The 19,234-nt window shown below is 56.3% G+C and overlaps 4 protein-coding genes across 4 annotated transcripts; 3 read left to right on the top strand and 1 right to left on the bottom strand.

Moving 5' to 3' along the window:
* Positions 1 to 2,887: 2,887 nt before the first annotated feature.
* On the bottom strand, positions 2,888 to 3,883 carry CGCS363_v013105 (PI-PLC X domain-containing protein 1; the record flags this gene model as incomplete). The annotated part of the gene is made up of 3 exons (XM_036644954.1): positions 2,888 to 2,944; positions 3,037 to 3,329; positions 3,385 to 3,883. 3 exons carry the CDS (start codon positions 3,881 to 3,883, stop codon positions 2,888 to 2,890), a joined length of 849 nt encoding a protein of 282 aa, XP_036489353.1.
* Positions 3,884 to 8,202: 4,319 nt separating this feature from the next.
* CGCS363_v013104 (uncharacterized protein) lies at positions 8,203 to 9,110 on the top strand (the record flags this gene model as incomplete). The annotated part of the gene is made up of 2 exons (XM_036644953.1): positions 8,203 to 8,317; positions 8,371 to 9,110. The coding sequence occupies 2 exons, from the start codon at positions 8,203 to 8,205 to the stop codon at positions 9,108 to 9,110; spliced, it is 855 nt and encodes a 284-aa protein (XP_036489249.1).
* Positions 9,111 to 13,805: 4,695 nt separating this feature from the next.
* ino1 (Inositol-3-phosphate synthase) lies at positions 13,806 to 15,497 on the top strand (the record flags this gene model as incomplete). The annotated part of the gene is made up of 2 exons (XM_036644952.1): positions 13,806 to 14,536; positions 14,585 to 15,497. 2 exons carry the CDS (start codon positions 13,806 to 13,808, stop codon positions 15,495 to 15,497), a joined length of 1,644 nt encoding a protein of 547 aa, XP_036489827.1.
* Positions 15,498 to 17,142: 1,645 nt separating this feature from the next.
* Positions 17,143 to 18,814, top strand: CGCS363_v013102 (uncharacterized protein; the record flags this gene model as incomplete). The annotated part of the gene is made up of 4 exons (XM_036644951.1): positions 17,143 to 17,182; positions 17,360 to 18,165; positions 18,215 to 18,402; positions 18,454 to 18,814. The coding sequence occupies 4 exons, from the start codon at positions 17,143 to 17,145 to the stop codon at positions 18,812 to 18,814; spliced, it is 1,395 nt and encodes a 464-aa protein (XP_036489828.1).
* Between the last annotated feature and the right edge of the window lie 420 nt (positions 18,815 to 19,234).

The following is a 19,234-nucleotide window of genomic DNA, read 5'->3' as shown; positions in this document are numbered from 1 at the left end:
AGAAACGGCAGTTTTCTTGCTTTTCGTTCGTAAAACTTCAGGGGAAATGATTAACTTTATATGGAGATGAAAGGGAAAACAGGAAGATATCTAGAGGCTCAGCTCGACCGAACTCCTGAGCAACCACGGGATTGCACTTCACCCGCACATGCCCAATGAAAGGGTTCACCTCACCTGCCGCTGGAGAACTGCTTCCCTCACAGCCAACTCACCTGCCAGTTTCCGCAACAATTGGTGCGACCACCGTCGCAAGATAGCCTAGTGGTGGATTGTATGCCTGGTTTCGGCACAGCTTGTGGGTTCGAGTTTAGGTGGCTCTACATATCTCCGGTGGCCGCCTATTGTTTTTTCTTTTTTTTCTCCTCTGTGTTCACTCAGATCTGTAAGTTGAGGAATGACATAAGACTGACTGCATGTACATCTACGGTCTGGCTACGAAGCTGGCTAAATGCTTTGGCTAATTCATGTTCTCTTTCAAGTTGAAGTGCAAAAGGGGTACGTAGGTTTCTCTAATTTCCCTATTCACGCTCTACCTTCCTTGAACCCTCCTATCAACTTGTTTTCCTGCCGTCTCAATCTATCCAACCTCACAGCCAAGTTTTCTAGGGACCATGCTCTTCCCTCGTCATTATACCCGAGATCCAAGACATAGTAGGCCAGCAGGATTACGACAATCAAAGGAATAGATGTCACAAAGTACACCCAAAACAGGTCGTCTCCCGGCTTATATGGCGACTCCATCCCAAAAAGCGATGTCGTGAACGCCAGCGGTATGAACACCAGCCCAAGCAGCGTGATAGCCTTGACCCGCTTCGCCTCGCTGATGCTGCGCTGCTGCTCCTTGTACGCCTGCCGGTTGCCCGTGATGCTCGCCAGCCCCGTGACTGCGGCGTTCAGCGTCTCTGTGCGGTGCCGCAGCTCCCGGAACCGGAGGTACAGAAACTGGAAATCGGCCGTGCAGTCCTGCCACGCGATGCTCGCCGCCGACACCGCGCCGCGGGGCGGCGACGGTGATACTGGGGCGACCGGAGTCCCCGCCGGGTGCGACAGCGGGATGCCGAGCTGGAGCATGATGCCCTCCAGGTCCTCGAGGTACTCCCCCGTGCGCCGCTCCCAGCCCTGCATATCGCTCCACAACGCCTCAACCTTCTCCATGGGCATCCGGGCGAGGTCCTGCTTGCGGGTTAGCCCGCGCTGGACGGCGGAAAGCGTTGCGCGCAGGTGCTCCGTCTGCTTGAGGAAGTGGGAGGCGACGATCTTCTTGACGAAGATGGCAACGGATTCTGGTTCTGCAATGTCGACGAGGCGCGAGTGCGTCTCGAGGTAGAAGGAGAGGTCCTCGAGCATGGAGATGCGCGGCGGGCCGCGGTAGAAGCCTTCTCGGGCGACGCGGATCTGTTCTTCTTCTGGGACGAAATCGAGGTAGCCGCCTTGGTAGGGCCAGGTCTTGACGTCGTGCTCGACGCTGTACTGGTCGCCTGTCCTGACGCTTTTGACGGGCGGGTCGCAGAGGACGAGGCCTTGTGTGTGTTAGCGAGGGTGTATGAGCATGGTGGTTTGCAGACTTACAGTCCCAGCCGCCGCCTTCGGTCCTCCAAGACCAAACGCCACACTTCCTCCGTACAACACCCACGTCTAGGTAGTTGTCAATCTCATCAGGGGAGTTATCCCATCTGAAGTCTCTGGAAACACCAATGTGTCTCCCCGTAGCCGCGCAAACCCACCGGAAGCTCGTTGGTTTTCTATCAAAAGTCACAACCTCATAGTACTTCATTTCCAGGTGTCCCCGACTCTGGATGACAGACGGCAACTGCACGCCATCGCTCTCGCCAATCCAGTTCAAGTTGTGCACGACCACACGCTCGTGCTCCACGAAGAAGGACGGATGGAGCGAGAAGTGGTTTCCCAGAACGCTGGCAAAGCCCGGGCCGAGCCCCTCGACGATGTAGATGTTCTGGCGGCCGCGCTGCGAGGCCGTGTTGAGGAAGTGCGCCTCGAGCAGGGCCGGCTCGTCAAACTCTGCTTTCCTGGTGAACTTGCCGTTGTGCAGGCTCAGCTTGACGACTTTGACGTTGTCGTCGGTGAAGGCGATACGCTGGGTGGTGGCCTTGGGGTCCCGCTGTCTGAGCCGCGGGTCGGAGAAAGAGAGCGACCTGACGAAGTCGAGGTAAGTACCGTCAGCTAGCCATGTTCCGTCTCTCTCCATGGCGGTGAAAGCAGATGATCATTCCAGGCACAATAGTTGCGTGTGAATGGTAACGATGAGGGGCATGGAATCAATCAGATCGTGTAAGTCGGAACTCAAACGAGCCGGCACTCATGAAATGAAGCCATGACTTGGTACTTATCTCATGAATCAAAGACACGCGACAAGGTGATTTCAGATCGGGGAGCAAGGCAGATGCAAAAGTGAAAGTTGACAGCAGCAGCCAAAAATCAGGCTGCGAAAAGTGGTATCTAATGACCGGTGGCCGAAAATGGATGAGAACGGTAGCCCGCCAGCCCCTTGGCCGTCGCCCGAAGCTCCTTGCCCGAATCGGGACACCGAGCGTGGCTTCGCTCTCACCTCCAAAAAGCCACTCGGATGCGACCCCTCCTTCTCTCTCCCTCTTCTCTCCCCTCACAATTCGCCCTGCGCAAACGTGATCTCGTCCGCCTCGCCAGAGCAAACGCCCTTCCAACGCGCGATTTAATCGCCGGAAACACGAAGCCTCTGCGGCGCGGTTTGCAGCAAACACACTAGCCCTGCCCGCCCTGGTTACCAAGACCAGCTGACGGATGCCTGCTTCACTTCCCCGGAACTCTTGCTACTATTTTTGCGACATCATGTTCCAACTGCCGCTGGCGTGAGTTGACTGCATTCCATGCATGGAAGGTCGGATTCCTTCTAGGCATTATACGTAGTCTGCGCCTTCACCGCGTCGCCGACATTGATCCAGTCAAGCTTATTTCAGCCCCAGTCAGCAACGGTGATTTTCAATGATCCGACGATGACTGCCAGCCAACTCGGTGTCCAGGACAGGATGTCCAACTTACCAGGATCACATTCGGTGTCTTCCCCCACATGCCTCTGCAGAGGTTGACCTGCTTGTCGATCGAGTCAAACGAGTTCGTCTTTCCCGCGTTAGCCAGGTCCGGGATCTTGACGCCAAAGATGTCAATATTTAAGACGTGGTTGACGAGGTACATGCGCCCGTTCGGGTCGACGCCCTCTGGCCGGTCAATGTTGCACCGCGGGAAGTTCGAGTCCGTCTCGCCGTACGGCGTCTCCCAGAAGTACTGGAACTCGTCGAGGATGTAGTTCACCTTGCTCGTGTCGGCGTGGTAGTCTGCTCTCGTCAGTTTCTCAGTCTCACAATTATCCTAGATGCAGGTCTGCCGTACCCATGAAGACGACCAACCTCGTCCCGTCGTCAATGAGTTTCTGAAGCGTGGGCCACTCGGCCACCTTCCCCTCGGGCCGGAGCACATATTTGTCGAGGCCCGTACTCTTGAACACGTCGTCGAATTTTTGCACTGGGATCGCGTCGATGTTGGTCAGAAGCAGAGTCACGACTTCGTCCGGGTGGGCGTTCATCCACTTGGTGATTGAGGTCAAGTAATCAGACAACGACCCGGCGTCCAGAATGAGGCAATCGGTATGGCACATCTGAATACCGCCATCCTTATTCTGCGTCTGGGCTTGGAGGAAACGAACGCCCAGATCGAGCTGTGCCGTCGGCGAAACCAGCTGGTTGTCTGCAGGCCCGATGCCTACAAAGGGGCTGTTGTGAGAACCGACAAAGGTCACCTCCGAGTACTTCTTCCCGCAGAGTGCATCGTTGCCATTGCAGGCGGCGGCGGCAAGGCCCGCAACAACGGGCAAGAAAAGAGCGGCGCGCATGGCGATAATGATATTAATATTAGAGCAGGAAGAGACACAGACACGACGTGGAGCATCTCGACACGACAGAGGCGGCAGCTATATAAACATAGATCTAGTTCGTATGTGAACACCGGCAGCCCAGCTGAATGGGGGTTTGGCGATAGCTTAAAGTGACATCTCGGACGAGCTAGCGAATCAGACGGCCAAACAGGCCAGTGTCAGCGCCTTCGCGGGGATGTTGGTGGCCACTCGGCCGGGCCATGAGAAGACTCTGGCTGGTCGAGGGCCGGAGTGATCCCTCTGGATGTAACTGCTCGACATGTGAGCGATGGCACCCAAGACCGTTGTATCTGCGGTCTGGGTGCCGTTGAAGTGACGGCTCGTGGTCCTGTGATTGGGTCACGGCATATTCCCGAGCTTCTTGATCGGTTGGGACCAGACGGGGAGTTGCACTGATTGCGGACATGAGATGCCTGTCAAGACGGGAATCTTTGCCACATCTATCGAGTTACTCAAGATATGAGATGCAGAGCCACTTGTTCGCGCATGTAGGAAGAATCAAGCGGGAACGGGCGAGGAGGCCTCTGGGATGCAAAGGAGTAAGATGGGGGTTATCCGAGGATATTGCTGCTCCCAGTAGGCCATAAAAAAGGGGGCATGAATGGCCATCGCTGGCCCTCATAATCGACTTCTTGCTGGTTATTGTAGGCTCGGATTTTGGGTCGAACAACGGCAGCATGGGTTTACTGCCGTATGGACGCCACACTTATGCTTGTTTGAAGACGATGGACCCCGCGGTGCTGTGTTGGCCGCCACCACCGGCAAGTGAAACGGGAGAGTCGACGAATGACGGTGTCAAAGACGTCCACGCGTGGTGGCGGTCATCAGGTCCAAGGCCGCTGAAGGGTCTCAAAGCAGGTCCCGAGGTGCGCTAACGTGGCTAGTAGCAGGGCCGCTCAGGGGACGAAAACAAGGTGTGGCAGGGGAGGGATGCGCTGCGGGGTCTTATTGGTCCGGTGCCTCACCGTGCCTGGGGGTCGCTTGATTGCCGCCTGCAGCTGCAGTTGTGCAGGACGATCCATTTCCTTCCTCCTGCCCTCTCTGGCAATGACCATTTCCCAATCCTCACCTCAACATCACGTACATGTTGGAGTGTAACCTCACCGCCGTGAGCACGACAGACGATGCACATGTCTCGACTCCTATCAAGTTCCAGTCCAACCTTGAGCAACGAAACACACAGCAGACACCAGCGCAGCACAACCAAGGCCTAGTCCCAGCTGAATGGTAGTCACCCGTGCTTCAGACGCTTTCTGTCACCCGTCATACTCAACGCCAGAAGTCAGTTCTCGCAACCACTTCGCGGCTGGCTTTGACGTTGACAGGAACTCTGTCCTGGGCGACAAGAGTCAAGACATTTGTCTGGCATTTATTGGGCTGCACCTTCTCTCTTCAGCTTGCGTCCCAAGTTACGAACGCACGCACCAATAATGCCGTCGACATATAGCCCTTCAACACAGGGACGTCTGGACCAGCAGTACAATGCTGAATGACAATTATCGCGCCTAATGACAATCTTAACGGGATCATCATACGAAGAACCAAGCGCACGCGCGCTGTACGTCAGATGCTCGTCGCAAAAGCAAAACGTCTTCAAGTGTATGCTCGTCATTTGGTGACCACGTTGAGGTCCTATCCGTCTCATTCTCGCAAAGAGAGAGGCGCAGCATCAGCTTGGGTCGTCGTCTTCGGACGAAGCAAGATGCTGCAACCTTACGAGCTAAACCTCGGATTCTCCTCGTACTCCGTACGCTAGAGAAGACAACAGCTGAACCTGCACCATCATCTCATTTCTCGTGAGAACAAGATCCACCATGAGAGGCAACCTAGAGGACGGCATCTATAGTGTCTCTAAACTGTCGCGCTACTGCCGTGCAACGACAATGTGCGAGCCTGATCTCGACTTGTGCCGTTTAAGCCTATGTTCCACGCCGCAGGGGCCGATACCTTGTGCCCATCTACCGCACTGGATCAAGGTTATTCGATCCACGTGCGACATTTCGAACCTTTAGGTCCAAATGGCTTGCGTCGAAATCTTCTAGCGCGCATCACAGTTCGAGTCACGCACTGGCCAGGCTCGTCGTCGAGACCAGGAACAGATGGCAAAGCCCAATCCGAGGCTGCCGTTGACGACGGCGTCGGGCGGTCACTCGTTCTCGCATTAACGCGGTGCTTCTATTATGCCGCAAAGCTGTTCAGCCTCGCACAGAGATGGCCCGGCTCATCTCACCGAGACCGAGGCAGGCTGGTTATGTCATCGGGAAGGAGGAGCTGGTTGGGCTGTGGGGCGTGAAGCCGTTGACACTGTAGTACGGCGACGACGACGACATGCGGATTATGACAATTCATGAGACAACAAGCTCAGAGACGCTACGACCAGGCGGGTTGCGAGGGGTCGCCAAACTAAACAACTCAGAATGCGACCCCATCGAGGGTGCAGATTTTTTCACCTGTGTGTCGGAGGGCAGCAATGCAGGCCTGCACAGCCCTCAGAGCAAGCATGGACGACGATCGACGTCAGCCGGATTTGGTTATGCTTGCTTCCAACCGCGTGGGATGCCCGGCAGATCTGCCCCCTCTACCTCCCTCAATCCGCGCCTCCACCTCCACCTTCACCTCAGGTCGCGGGTTTCTTCGTCGGCTAAACCGTGAGGTCAAGGAAACCCGCAAGAGTGTGAGGGCAAGCACTGGCAAGGTAGGGAGGAGGGAAACAACCGTGCGCGTGCTGACGAAACATGGAATTCCTCCGACATCCGAGTTCGTTGTAGAGAGTTTCTGCCAAGCACTGTCAACTGCTGGCCCAAGGCTTGTCACAACCCGAGTCGAGACGGCATGCGATTGCCGAGCTTTCATCCCGCCTTGCTGTTCCTGCCAAGTCATGTCAGCGGCCGGCTGGCAATGTCACCGTCATTGGCGCCTCCGACGATGGGTTCGGAAGTTTTGCGTCCTTGGGTCTTCATCACGAATCCACGAGAGCGAGGCTTCATGATGAAGGTCTAACCACCCACCCGGCCCCGTATTGCTATGGGGAAGAAAACCACAATTCAAGCCTTTCCCGTTTTCTTTCCGAAAACCGAAACGATGGGCGGAGCCCTCGATAAGCTCGTTGCTCGTTGGGGCTCTCTCGACTTCCACCAGATATCTCCTCGGCCTCTAACGCAGGCCCGGCCGTGGTGAGTCGAACTGTGTCGAGCGAGACGGGGCCTTTACCAAAGGGGGCATGGCGTCGCCGCTCTCCCGTACTCGCGAATGGAGCACCCAGGGGCGACGCCCACTTGCCTGACCGGAGCTTCCTGGTCACGAACGGAGACGCTGCTCAAATCCGCGATGTTTTGCCCCGTCTCAACCTCACCAGAAGAAATCAGTCAGCGCACGCAGCTTGGCCCGAGCTCGCTGGCGCTGGACCAGCAACCTCACACGCCTCACGTTTTAGGATCGACACCATCCTAGCGTCGTTCTCAAATCTTTTCACCTGAAGAGATGGGATTGCCCTTGTTGTTCCCAGGAACGCTCCCGCCGCTAAACCTTGTCCAGCAACCTCGTCACCCTCATCGACGCCGAGCCCCAAACCAGCCGTGGAGAAGGCGTTTAGCCTTACTCCTGAGAAGCGTGGAAGCCGTCGTAGCTCCCCCACAACCGTGATTTTCAGAGATCTACCTATCGGAAGCCAGATCGCCAACAGCTCGTCATGCATGAACCTGTCCTGGCCGTCTTTGCCGAGTAAACCAGCCTGCGCGGGACCACTTGCTCACCTCTTCCCAGTGGCGTTTCTCGTCCCTCCTGGTCATCGCTCCTCAGGACCCGCAGGGCCCCTCGAAACGGGTTTCCAAGCCAATCGCATCTTCAGAAACCTCGTCTTCGAGCGAGAACATAGCCCGTGTCGTCCAGTCGTCAGATCAATGCCTCGACTGATCTTTTCGTGAGAGAGCCAGCGGCAACATGCCTCACACTCACTCGCTGGAAGCGCGGCCATCGAGGAATCCCTGGCCCTTGGGAACTGAGGCCCGTGTTTGCCAAGCCCCATCAACTGTCTTCCAAGACTGTCCAAGACCTGTCATCCAGTCTGTCGAGAACTTGTATAAGAATCACACGCATATCCGGCCAAACCTTCTCGATCTTACTTGTCTCTCATCAGCATCTCATCAACACTTCAGCCTTTTCTCTTCATCTGCCTTTCTTTTCCACAAGAGCCCGGAGCTCCTTGACAGTCTATTGCATCAATAATAATCAGCCTCTTATTCAAGACTCAACTTTCACCAATCTTTCCAACCGCCAAGATGAAGTACGCCTCCACCATCCTCCTCGCGGCTTTCGCTGCCACCAACGTCTTTGCCCACGGTGTCATCGACAGTGTTCAGGGTGCCAACGGTGTCAACCTGCCCGGTCTCTCTTGTAAGTCACTCACTTCTTTCTATCTCTGATATCTCAATCTCACACAAACACAGTGATCGACGGCACTCCTCGTGACTGCGCCTCTCCCCGTTGCGGCTCCGAGGCTGATACCTCCATCATCCGCGACCGCGAGATGGGCACCGACCGCGCCTCCGCCCTTGGCCGCACCCAGGGCGGCGGCCCTGTCGACGCCGCCACCATGGTTGGCCAGTTCATGAACGGCGCCGCCGGCAACACCACCGCCGTCAAGAAGGCCCGCGAGATCCACGAGGCCAACATGGCCCGCCGCTCCCTCGTCGCCCGCCAGGCTGGCAAGGGCACCAAGACCCCCAAGGGCACCGCCGAGACCGCCGTCAAGGCTGCCACCGGCATGGCTGCCCAGGCCGGCATGCCCACCACCGCCGACGACGGCACCCTCAAGATGACCTTCCACCAGGTCAACCAGGACGGCGCGGGCCCCCTCAAGGCCGACGTTGATGGTACCTCCGGCGGTACCGACCCCTCCGCCTTCAAGACCGCCGAGGTCACCCAGAACGTCCCGGGTATCGGCATCGGCGGCCTGTCCGGCGCCTCCACCATGGACTTCCCCGTCGCCATCAAGATGCCCGCGGGCATGACCTGTGACGCCAACGTCGGCGGCGCCAGCAACGTCTGCGTCGCCCGCCTGCGCAACGCCGCGCTCGCCGGTCCCTTCGGTGGCTCCGTCGCCTTCACCCAGTCCGCCACTGCCCGCAAGCGCGCCGTCGAGTACAACCTCGCCAAGCGCCGCGCCGCCCGCTCTTTCCAGGCCTAAATATGCTGATCTTAGTCTGCATGGGCATCGGGAAACGGTAGTCACCACAAGGAGCTAGGAACACAAACAACAACAAATTGCCTTCGTTTTTCCGTCGGTCTTCTTTTCTAAGTGTCATATCTGCGATATGCGCGGGGATGAAGAATAGCCGGCGGGGGGGATACAGCACAAGGAGGACTTGACTTTCTCATTTCTCTCTCTCTCAAGATTGTATCATTTTTCTTTCAAACGTCACTCAGTGATATCCTGTGGATAGTACTTGGGGGGAGACTTCTTTTTTCAGATTTTTGTGTATAATCCTTGCTACCCTTACCTTAGAAGTGTTGATGAACAAAATAACGATGCTTGATGGTTCTTGAAAAAAAAACTTGGCTTTTCCTTGGCGAATGCTTGTGATGAGTGATGTGATAATTGGACTCAACTTATTGGGCTGTTCTCAGGCATTCTCTTGCCTTATACAGACATCCTGGCACTTTGGGGGGGAGGGGGGTTGGGACTTGACTGACGTCTTCTTTTGGAAGAGAGAGGGTTGTAGGTGTGGGGGGATAACCCTGGCCTTGGCGTGAAACGTCAAGGCCCGCCGACATGCTACGACTTGGACGGCAGCCGCAGACAGGGGGGACCACCCCTCCCCCTCGGGGGTTTTGGTGGGTTGTAATTCTGTAGATCCATTCGGGATATTCTTTCTGGGATTTACCACCTCGCGTACGCGGCTGCATCCTCGTTGAGGTTCCAGAAATTTATGCTTGCATTTTGATGAGGGTTGGGAGTATGTAAACTAACATCACGAGCGACGCGGGAAAAGGCGCAAAGGGTGAGTTTGGTGCAAAACGGGAGAATTCTCGGTGTTCTCTCGCCCCAAGATTCCGCGTCATCTGAAGTTTTCCCACATCGTGTCACGAGTGCTAGTGAGAAAGGGTGACGTTTGACGCGATTCCCGGAGATGCTGCGAGTGCTGCTGGAAGGGTGTGGTGTGGTGTGGTGTGGTGCGCGGCGGGTAGCATAGCATGGCATTTTGGGAAACACCACGGTGAATGGTTTTGAGTTTGATGGTGTTGGGCTGGAAGTGGTTCGTGGTGGTGTGTACGGGACAACAGGCAGAGTTTCCGCGGAGATAGGGGTCTAGCAGCACACACGCACGCCCGTATTGCACGTACGCACGTTTTCCGCCTCGTCTTTTTCTCTTTCGTCGTCCCGTGTCTGCGACGAGGGAGCTGGGCCCTTGGCTTCCGAATGTTCTGGTTCCGGGACGCTGCGTTTTGGGGGGTTATTGTGGCCGGAGATGCTGTTTTGTCGGCGGAGGAGTGTGGCTTGCTTGGAGATTTGGGGATGTGCGGTGATGGGTGATGAGGATGATGTTGTGGAAGTATGGAGAGTTGGGGACTACACTTGCGGTAAATCGTTACTTGGACTTTCTTCCACATCAGTGGTCTCGACAGAAATTTGCAGATGCCAGATGCGTCCAGCAGCAAGCCAACGGTTCCTCCCGCACGCCACATGAAATCCCAGGAACCCGCGACTCAGATTAGACCGGCCTGAACTGAAGGATAAAGGGCGGCTGACAGGCGGCAGTCGGCGGCGGGTCCAGGAAAGCTGCCTCGGCGCATTTCCCCTCCTTCTCCGGGCTCGAGAGCGGCCGGGCAAGAGGGCCCGACACTCCGATCCGGCGGAGTTGGGGGAGGTGCAGGGAGAGTGCTGGGAGGACCGGAGTTAGACAGGACAGACCGGACGCCAAATGTTAATCGGTCTTCGTGCGAAACCCCCGAGCTAGCCGCGGCTTCTTCTTCACCACCAGTCTCGTCATATCATTTCCTCGCAACGTATGCATGATTTGCGAGATGGCCATTCAATGAGGAAGACCATCGAACATAAGACTAGCGGTCAAGCACGGGAAGGAAGAAGCAAGCGCCCTCCCAAGACACTAGATATGTCGCTCTCACGGATCAACGCAGCGCGAGCAGGGGGTCGGGGGAAGAGTACGCGCAAAAAAGGCACTTACAGGTTCTCCGGGTTGCGGCGTTGTTCGTCACGGCGATGATTTGTGTGGTTGAAGAAAAGAGTGGGGGGTTGTTTTTCGTGCTTGCGTTGCATGGTGCGCTGGCCCCCAGGGAGCGAGCCATTCGCGAGGGACAGGGGGACGAGGTGCAGGAACAGCCTGGCGGAAGGGACAGCCGAGATGGAGGGTGTTATGGGCGGTTTCTTGAGATGCCAAGGAGATGGAAGGCTGGGCGGTCTTTAGGTGTACTATTCATGATGTTTTTTGTGTCTTTCTTATCTATCAGCTTTTCTTGGAACCATGGACTACATTCTCAAGAGATGGAGGATGTCTACTGCAGGACAGAGGCGGATAACCTTGAAGATGCCTCATTTCAGCCGTCAAGGTGCTCACTCCAGAGACCACCGCCTGAAGCGAGGTTCCCGCATGCCCCACATCCAGCCGAAGAACCCGCAATCCGCGCCTCCGAGGTCGCCGGGGGACGGAATCCAATCAGGCGGTCCAGTGGGCCGTCGCTCGCCAGCTAGGTGCCCTGGGTAAGGCAGCCCCTCCTTCCTATGTCGGCCAGGCGGCCCCCAACGTCTTTTCCCCCCCTGCTTTTTGGGGGAGGAGGAAACGAAAGGGCCCCGCCATTCCGCTGTGTCGGTGACACGAGACCAGCTGTCCCCAAGTCGGACGACCTGGAAAGAAAAGATTCTGTTGGGGCAAGTTATGCTTGCCTCATCCTGATCCTCTAAATGATTCTCAATGCATATCGAAAGTGGTGTAATTAGGAATCGCTGAAAAAAAGACAGCATTCGTCCTACTGCAGACACGGGCCCGGGCCTGTCGTGTGAGGGGTTCACATCTCGGGTGTGGTGTGGCTTGGAGATAAGAGACAGAGCTATTACACTCCGTTGCGTTGACAGCGTCCGCCCCCAAGTTTGACCCGGAAGGAAAATTTTCCGCTAGCTTAGAAACCCCTTAAAACCCCCTAAACTTCACGTTTTAATAACTCTATGCGTACGCAATGCGCGTAAATAAAAAATATATCAATCGATAGCCCTCGATTAGGTGATTATAATGATATCTTTTTTATTCTCGCGCATTATATACGCATAGAGTTATCTAAGTGTGAAGTTTAGGGGGTTTTAAGGGGGTTTCTAGGTTAGCGGATACTTAACGCAACGCTAAAAAGAAAAAACGAAACCCCCGGCGCGTTGCGTTGAACTGTCCGCTTAAAAAACCCCTCAAAATTAGCCTTAACTTCACACTTAGATAACTCTATGCGTACGTAATGCGCGAGAATAAAAAAGATATCATTATAATCACCTAATCGAGGGCTATCGATTGATATATTTTTTATTTACGCGCATTACGTACGCATAGAGGTATTAAAACGTGAAGTTTAGGGCGATTTGGTGGTTTTTCGGTAAAAAGCCCCTTTTTTTGCCTTTTTCGGGCTAAAAACTGCGGGGTGGACGCTGTCAACGCAACGGAGTGTAGCTTCCACGAACATGTGAAAACCATGCAGTTCATCCCGTCGTCGGATTAATCGCAACCACCAAAAAAAATCCAAAAAAGAACAGATCATACGCCAAATGATGCTTCCATCTGTGCAACTTCATAGCTTCTTCGACTGAGCGTCTGGCACGAGATCACCTTCATCCCCGTCCAACTTGCTCTCTTCCCTACAATCCAATCTCAACCCCGAAGTCGCCAAAACTTAATACATCCTTCTGCCGTTGTGTAAGTTGAGCTTCCCACCCCGCAGCCAGATACGCGCAAACAACAACAGTCCACGTTCCTTCTTCCCGCTCCAATGCCGTAATTAGGACCACCGTCTCGCATAGAGCCTTTTCCCTCGTAATCCCGCAGAAGTACACCTATTATGCCCTCCGGTTCATCCATCATCTTCCGTCCAAACAACCAACCCCGCCAAGCCCGCCAGTCCGCGTTATCTAGAAGCCAAGCACCCCCCTCTAGCGGCGCTGCAGAAGAAATAGGGCTCCACATCGTCATCACAACCGGCGCGCCGCCTCACACCGCTTGACAGCTTGCAGCGTTTTGTCTGTGTGTACCTACCCAGTGGAGAGCTGCAGGACGTGTAGTCGTTAGCTTTGGTTTACCTAGCCTACCTAGCTTACTCTGCGTTATCCCTCCCCCACGCTCCACACTCCATCCATTGTCTCTCCGCCCCCAGTTCCACCGACACGCGCGGCTTTCCTGCACCCAGCCGAGCCCCCCGACGTCCCGAAGTGACACTATTTGAACGCCGCTTGACCCCGTCCACGCCCGACTCGCATGTTACCTCTTTCTCTTCTTCTTCTTCTTCATCCTGAATATTAACAGTCTCGTATAGACAGCAGAAAAAGGACACCGCAATCTCACAAACAGCTTTCAATTAACAAACCCAATCAAACGATCTGATCGCGCTTACGGGTCGCGATCGCCCCCGTCGTCAAGACGTTTTCCAACCTCCTCAACTCGTGAGTCTTTCCTCCTCACGATGTATTTGGGATAAGTGTGGACTAACGACACACACAGGGTCCACCATCCGTACGCAGGAGCCCGCTGCTCTGCCGCCCCCGGGGGTTCAGCGGACTCGGCCTTTGATCTCTAAAGGCCTCTAGCTAACCAAGCCAACCAAACCTATCTGCCTGAACCTTTGAAAACCCAACACCCAACACCCCCAATTCTACCTCGGGCTCTGACAAAACATGGCTCCCCATGCAGAGGTAGACGCGGGCTCCGCGCACGGAGACGGACCCCTTTCCCCCAACGGCAACGGAGCCGCGGCCGGTGGCCACACCCGCGAGCTCTTCACTGTAAACTCCCCCAATGTCGTCTACAACGACACCGAGATCCTGTCAAAGTACACCTACCGCACCACCAAGGTCTCGCAGGACGCCAATGGCAAGTACGTCGCCACCCCGACCGAGACGCTCTACGAGTTCAAGACGGAGCGCAAGGTCCCCCGCGTCGGCATGATGCTCGTCGGGTGGGGCGGCAACAACGGCACGACCGTCACCGCCGGCATCCTCGCCAACCGCCGCGGGCTGACCTGGGACACGCGCGAGGGCGCCCGCGCCGCCAATTACTATGGCTCCGTGATCATGGGGTCGACCGTCAAGCTGGGCACGGACGCCGCGACGGCCAAGGACGTGAACATCCCGTTCCACGACCTGCTGCCAATGGTGCACCCGAATGACCTCGCCATCGGCGGGTGGGACATTAGCGGGATGAACCTGGCCGCGGCGATGGACCGCGCGCAGGTGCTGGAGCCGACGCTCAAGGCGCAGGTCAAGAAGGAGATGGGGGAGATGGTCCCGCTGCCGAGCATTTACTACCCCGACTTCATCGCCGCCAACCAGGAGGACCGGGCGGATAATGTGCTGCCCGGGACGAAGGCCTGCATGGCTCATGTTGAGCAGATCCGCAAGGATATCCGGTGAGTGTGCTGTGAGAGTTAGTGAAGGAAACGACTAACATGGCGAAGCAACTTCAAGGAGGCCAACGGCCTTGACAAGGTTATTGTGCAGTGGACCGCCAACACCGAGCGCTACGCCGACATCATCCCGGGCGTCAACGACACCGCCGACAACCTGCTCAAGGCCATTGAGGAGGGTCACGAGGAGGTGTCCCCGTCCACCGTCTTCTCCGTTGCCTGCACGCTCGAGGGCGTGCCCTTCATCAACGGCTCCCCGCAAAACACCTTCGTCCCCGGCGCCATCGAGCTGGCCGAGAAGCACGGGGCCTTCATCGGCGGCGACGACTTCAAGTCGGGGCAGACCAAGATGAAGTCGGCGCTGGTCGACTTCCTCATCAACGCGGGCATCAAGCTGACGTCCATCGCGAGCTACAACCACCTCGGCAACAACGACGGCAAGAACCTCAGCTCGCACAAGCAGTTCCGGTCCAAGGAGATCTCCAAGTCCAACGTGGTCGACGACATGGTGGAGGCCAACACGGTGCTGTACAAGGAGGGCGAGCACCCAGACCACACGGTGGTGATCAAGTACATGCCGGCGGTGGGCGACAACAAGCGCGCGCTCGACGAGTACTACGCCGAGATCTTCATGGGCGGGCACCAGACCATCTCGCTCTTCAACGTGTGCGAGGACTCGCTGCTGGCGTCGCCGCTCATCATCGACCTCGTACTCGTCGCGGAGATGATGACTCGCATCCAGTGGAAAGCCGTCTCGTCGGACGGGGCCGCGACCAAGGACTTCAAGGGCTTCCACAGCGTGCTCAGCATCCTGAGCTACATGCTCAAGGCGCCGATGACGCCGCCCGGTACGCCGGTCGTCAACGCGCTCAGCAAGCAGCGCGCCGCGCTGACCAACATCTTCCGTGCCTGTGTCGGCCTCGAGCCCGAGTCCGAGATGACGCTGGAGCACAAGCTGTTCTAGATCAGAGATCGTACGATCGCCGTCGACGGGTTGCTGTCGAAATCTTGCCGTTCTTTCCATGCCCACGTGGGCTGGTAACCTTGTTTTGCGTCTTTCCACCTTGGAGGTTCCTCACCGGCCCCAGCCCTTCGCTAGGTACTCATATTGATGGAGGTACATGTTAGTATGCGCGATAAAACCAAACCAAATATAGTCACAGTCCCTACCGCAAAACGTCTCACATGTCGTAGAGTTTGCCGTGATCGCGTAGTGGTAAAGCATGCTGGTGAGCTTGCGTATTCGTCCTATATTGACGGAGCCAAAACTCCTGCGTGTCGAGGAGCAGAAACTTTATTTTGCGAGTATGAACCTGGGCCTGTCCTGTCGACCACATGTTTTGCGCGGCGGTAGGTGTGAGGTGCTGGTCCGCGATACGTCGAAGAGACGATGGTGGACGGCGGCAGGCGCATTGAAACGGATGGGACGAAGTCCAATCAGCACGTTGGGGACGGCCATGGCCCTGGTGGCCCAGACGCACCTTTCGTCATGAAAGTCGTCGACAGGGCAGGGCCTTCTGGCTTTGGTGTTCTGCTATGGTCGATTAGTGAGGCACGGCACAGCACGGTAAATCTTGACCCTCGTCGTTGCCGTTCGCTCGGTTGTGGTCGCGATTCTGGAGAAACCTGGAGAAGCGCTGGGGACCCGGTCGATTGGTGATTTGCGACATGTCGGTGCACAGGTAGCCTTGCACCAAACCGCCTGTCAGCCCACGGATTCCATCATCAATCGTCATGTTTTTTTCCCTTTCTCTCCGAAGCGAGGACGGGGGATGACGATTGACTGCATGGCAATAGAGAAAAGCGGATAGCAGGGAAATGAGGTGGTCTCGGCCTTGCTCTTCTCATCAAAGACTCGACAGCGGCGCAATTTAGCTGCGGGCTGCAGGTTGCGGGTCTCCCCCTCCCCCCCTCCAAAAGCTAAAATTCGAAAAAGCAACGTCGGTGGAGCTGGAGTCCTGGAGCAGCTTCAGCCAGGGGGTGGCAACGGCACCATTCAGGGCAACTGAGGACTAAAGCGCGGCCTTTCATTGGTGGGCGGGCGGATGAATCAGCACCCGTTGTGCGCTAGCGCCCCCTGTGGAGAGGGACCGGGATGTCCACGAGTGTCGTGGATGTCAACAACGTTCATTGTTCCCTGCTCGGCCGTGCCTGATCTGCCCAGACGGTTGCTGGGGTCGTGCTGGTCTCGAAATTACTGCCATTTTTGGTGGTAAAGCAAAGGTACGGACACTTTTGGCGGGCAGAGCAACACTGACACTACGCTCTGAACGTAGCGCTGCCAGAGAGGGAGGGGAGGGAGCCCTTACCAAGGAGTCAGGACTTGCGCTTTGTATGGTTCGCCCGTCTGAGCATGCCAAGACCCAAGACCTGCCCGTAAAGAAAGGGCACATGTCGTCCCTTCCCGCTTGTATCGCTCGATGGGGGAGCAATCTGCGTTGCCCTACCTCTTCTCTCTCCTTCACCTGTTCGTTACGCTAATCCAGTGATCTTTCTCCCTTCATAATCCCTTTCTGCCGTCGACTTCTTAACACTGCGTTCTGACGACGAACTGCGATTGAGGGCGACAAGGCGTACAAGCCGTACGACGACACCACACGCGCGCCACGATGTTGTTCTCGAAATTTGGGCGCACTGCCCTTGCTGCAGGTTAGTGGCATTCGACTACTGCTTACTCCCGCGATCCCGCATTGGCAACCCTCAGAGACATGCAATCCTTCCTATCCCCCGCAGGTCGTCATACAGCTCGCATCCCCAAAGTGGCACAGTCGCCATCGACGGCTTCACCAGCTGTGCGAACCCTAGCTAACCATGCATCCACGACAGCTGCGCTAGCCACTCCCTCCTTCGCCGCAGACACCTCAGACAAGACCGACCTTGGACAGTCAACCTTTGTCGCCCCCGAAAACAACGTCGCTTTCGGCTTCACGGTCCCAGAGAACAGCGGCGAAGATGTCTTCATCACCATCCGCGCCCCGATCGACAGGCAGTGGGCGGCCATCGGTCTCGGCCAGACCCAGATGGCGGGCAGCTTGATCCTGATGATCTACCGCGACGAGACGGGAAACAACGTCACCTTCTCCCCGCGCGTGGCCTACGGAAACTATGAGCCCTCATACTACGACCACGTCACCTGGGATGTCCTCCCTGGTACTGGCGTCTTTAACGGTTCAATGTACTTCAGCGCGCGATGCACCGCACACTGCAGGAACTGGCCGGGTGGATATGTCGATGTATCAAGCGAGACGCAAAAGGCCATCTATGCCGTGGGACCCAAGGGAGGCTTCTTCTCGAGCAAGATGGACTCGTCGGTCAAGTTTCATGAAGAGTTTGGCCGATTTACCATCAACATGAAGCGGACGATTGGCCCGGGAGATGCTCCCGCTCTCAAGGATGACGCGATCAACGAGGGAACGGCACAAGTTGACGCCTATGACGGAAAGCGGGATTTGAAGTCCATCTTCCATGCACTGATGATGGTCGGCGCCTTGGTCTTCCTGATGCCTGTCGGCGTGGTGCTTCTGCGTTTGGGCGACAAGGTGAGGTGGCACGGCCTGAACCAGGGTGTAGCTCTGCTGCTCGTCATCATTGGCTTCGTTTTGGGTGTCCTGACCAGCTTCTGGTACAACCGTGTAAGTCGCGACTCTCGCCTGATGGAGAATTCTACTGACGTAAGCCCAGTCTCGCGGCTTCACCTCTGCGCACCAGATTATTGGTTTGATAGTTGTCGGTTTCTGCTTTGGTCAATTTGCCCTTGGCTTCCTGCACCACTCCCATTTCAAGAAGACGGGCGAAACAACGACCATGAAGCCGATTCACGTATGGCTGGGCCGTATCATAATCGGTCTCGGCACCTTCAATGCCTTCCTGTACGTCTGTGCGCAATTAGTCGCCGCTGTCAGTCAGCTAACCTAACGTAGTGGCTTCTCCTTCGCGCTGAACCGCAAGTTTAACTACTTCCTTGCCGGTCTGATCCTCCTGCTCATCGCCATCTCCATCTTCTTCACCTTCGGCCGGACGTGGAGGCGCCGTCGTAACGGCGTCTCAAAGTTCGGCAGAGAACCGGGTGGCTACAACCCGGAGCCGTGGCGACAGACCCCCACGCACGGCGGCTACTCGTATGCGGGCGCTCCGCCAGCGTACCAGCCGCCGTCACACCAGAACATTGGCCTGACGAGCATGGTCGCGGACCCGGCGCAGCCGACTAAGGAGCGAAGCAACAGCCGCGATTATCGGGCGAACGAGCTTGGCTCAGCCCACCAGCCTCGAGAGATGGTGTAAATCAGACGCGATCGGGTAGTGAGGGTTGTCAAATGTTCCCATTTCGGCGTTACAAGCTTGGGTGGGACGAAACTGAATAAAAGGCGATCGCCGGTCTGGATTCTGAGGTTCTGCTTTGCGCTCGCGTTGAAGCGTTTTGTACATGTAATGTTTTGGTACAGGGCTTCGACTGGCAAAGAACCAGGAAGCCCTCTGAATGACGAACACGAACGTTGTCGAACGTTGACAGCGCATCGTCTGTGATGGTAGCTTGTGAGCGATGGAAGATGCTAAATTCTAGCCCGGCGTCATTGGACTGGCCAGCATTGACGACGGCGGGCATCGGCACCGACTCGGCAGATTGCGACATCGAATTGTGGCCGGTAAGTGGGGCAGTCTTCGTCAAGTTTGAGATGGGACTGACGTGCAGTTTGCTGCATG

The sequence above is a fragment of the Colletotrichum siamense genome, assembly GCF_013390195.1.
Source record: "Colletotrichum siamense strain Cg363 chromosome Unknown KSG_Cg363_contig09, whole genome shotgun sequence".
NCBI lineage: Eukaryota > Fungi > Ascomycota > Sordariomycetes > Glomerellales > Glomerellaceae > Colletotrichum > Colletotrichum siamense.
Note: the sequence above shows the minus strand (reverse complement) of the source record. Positions and strands in the feature narration are given on the sequence as shown.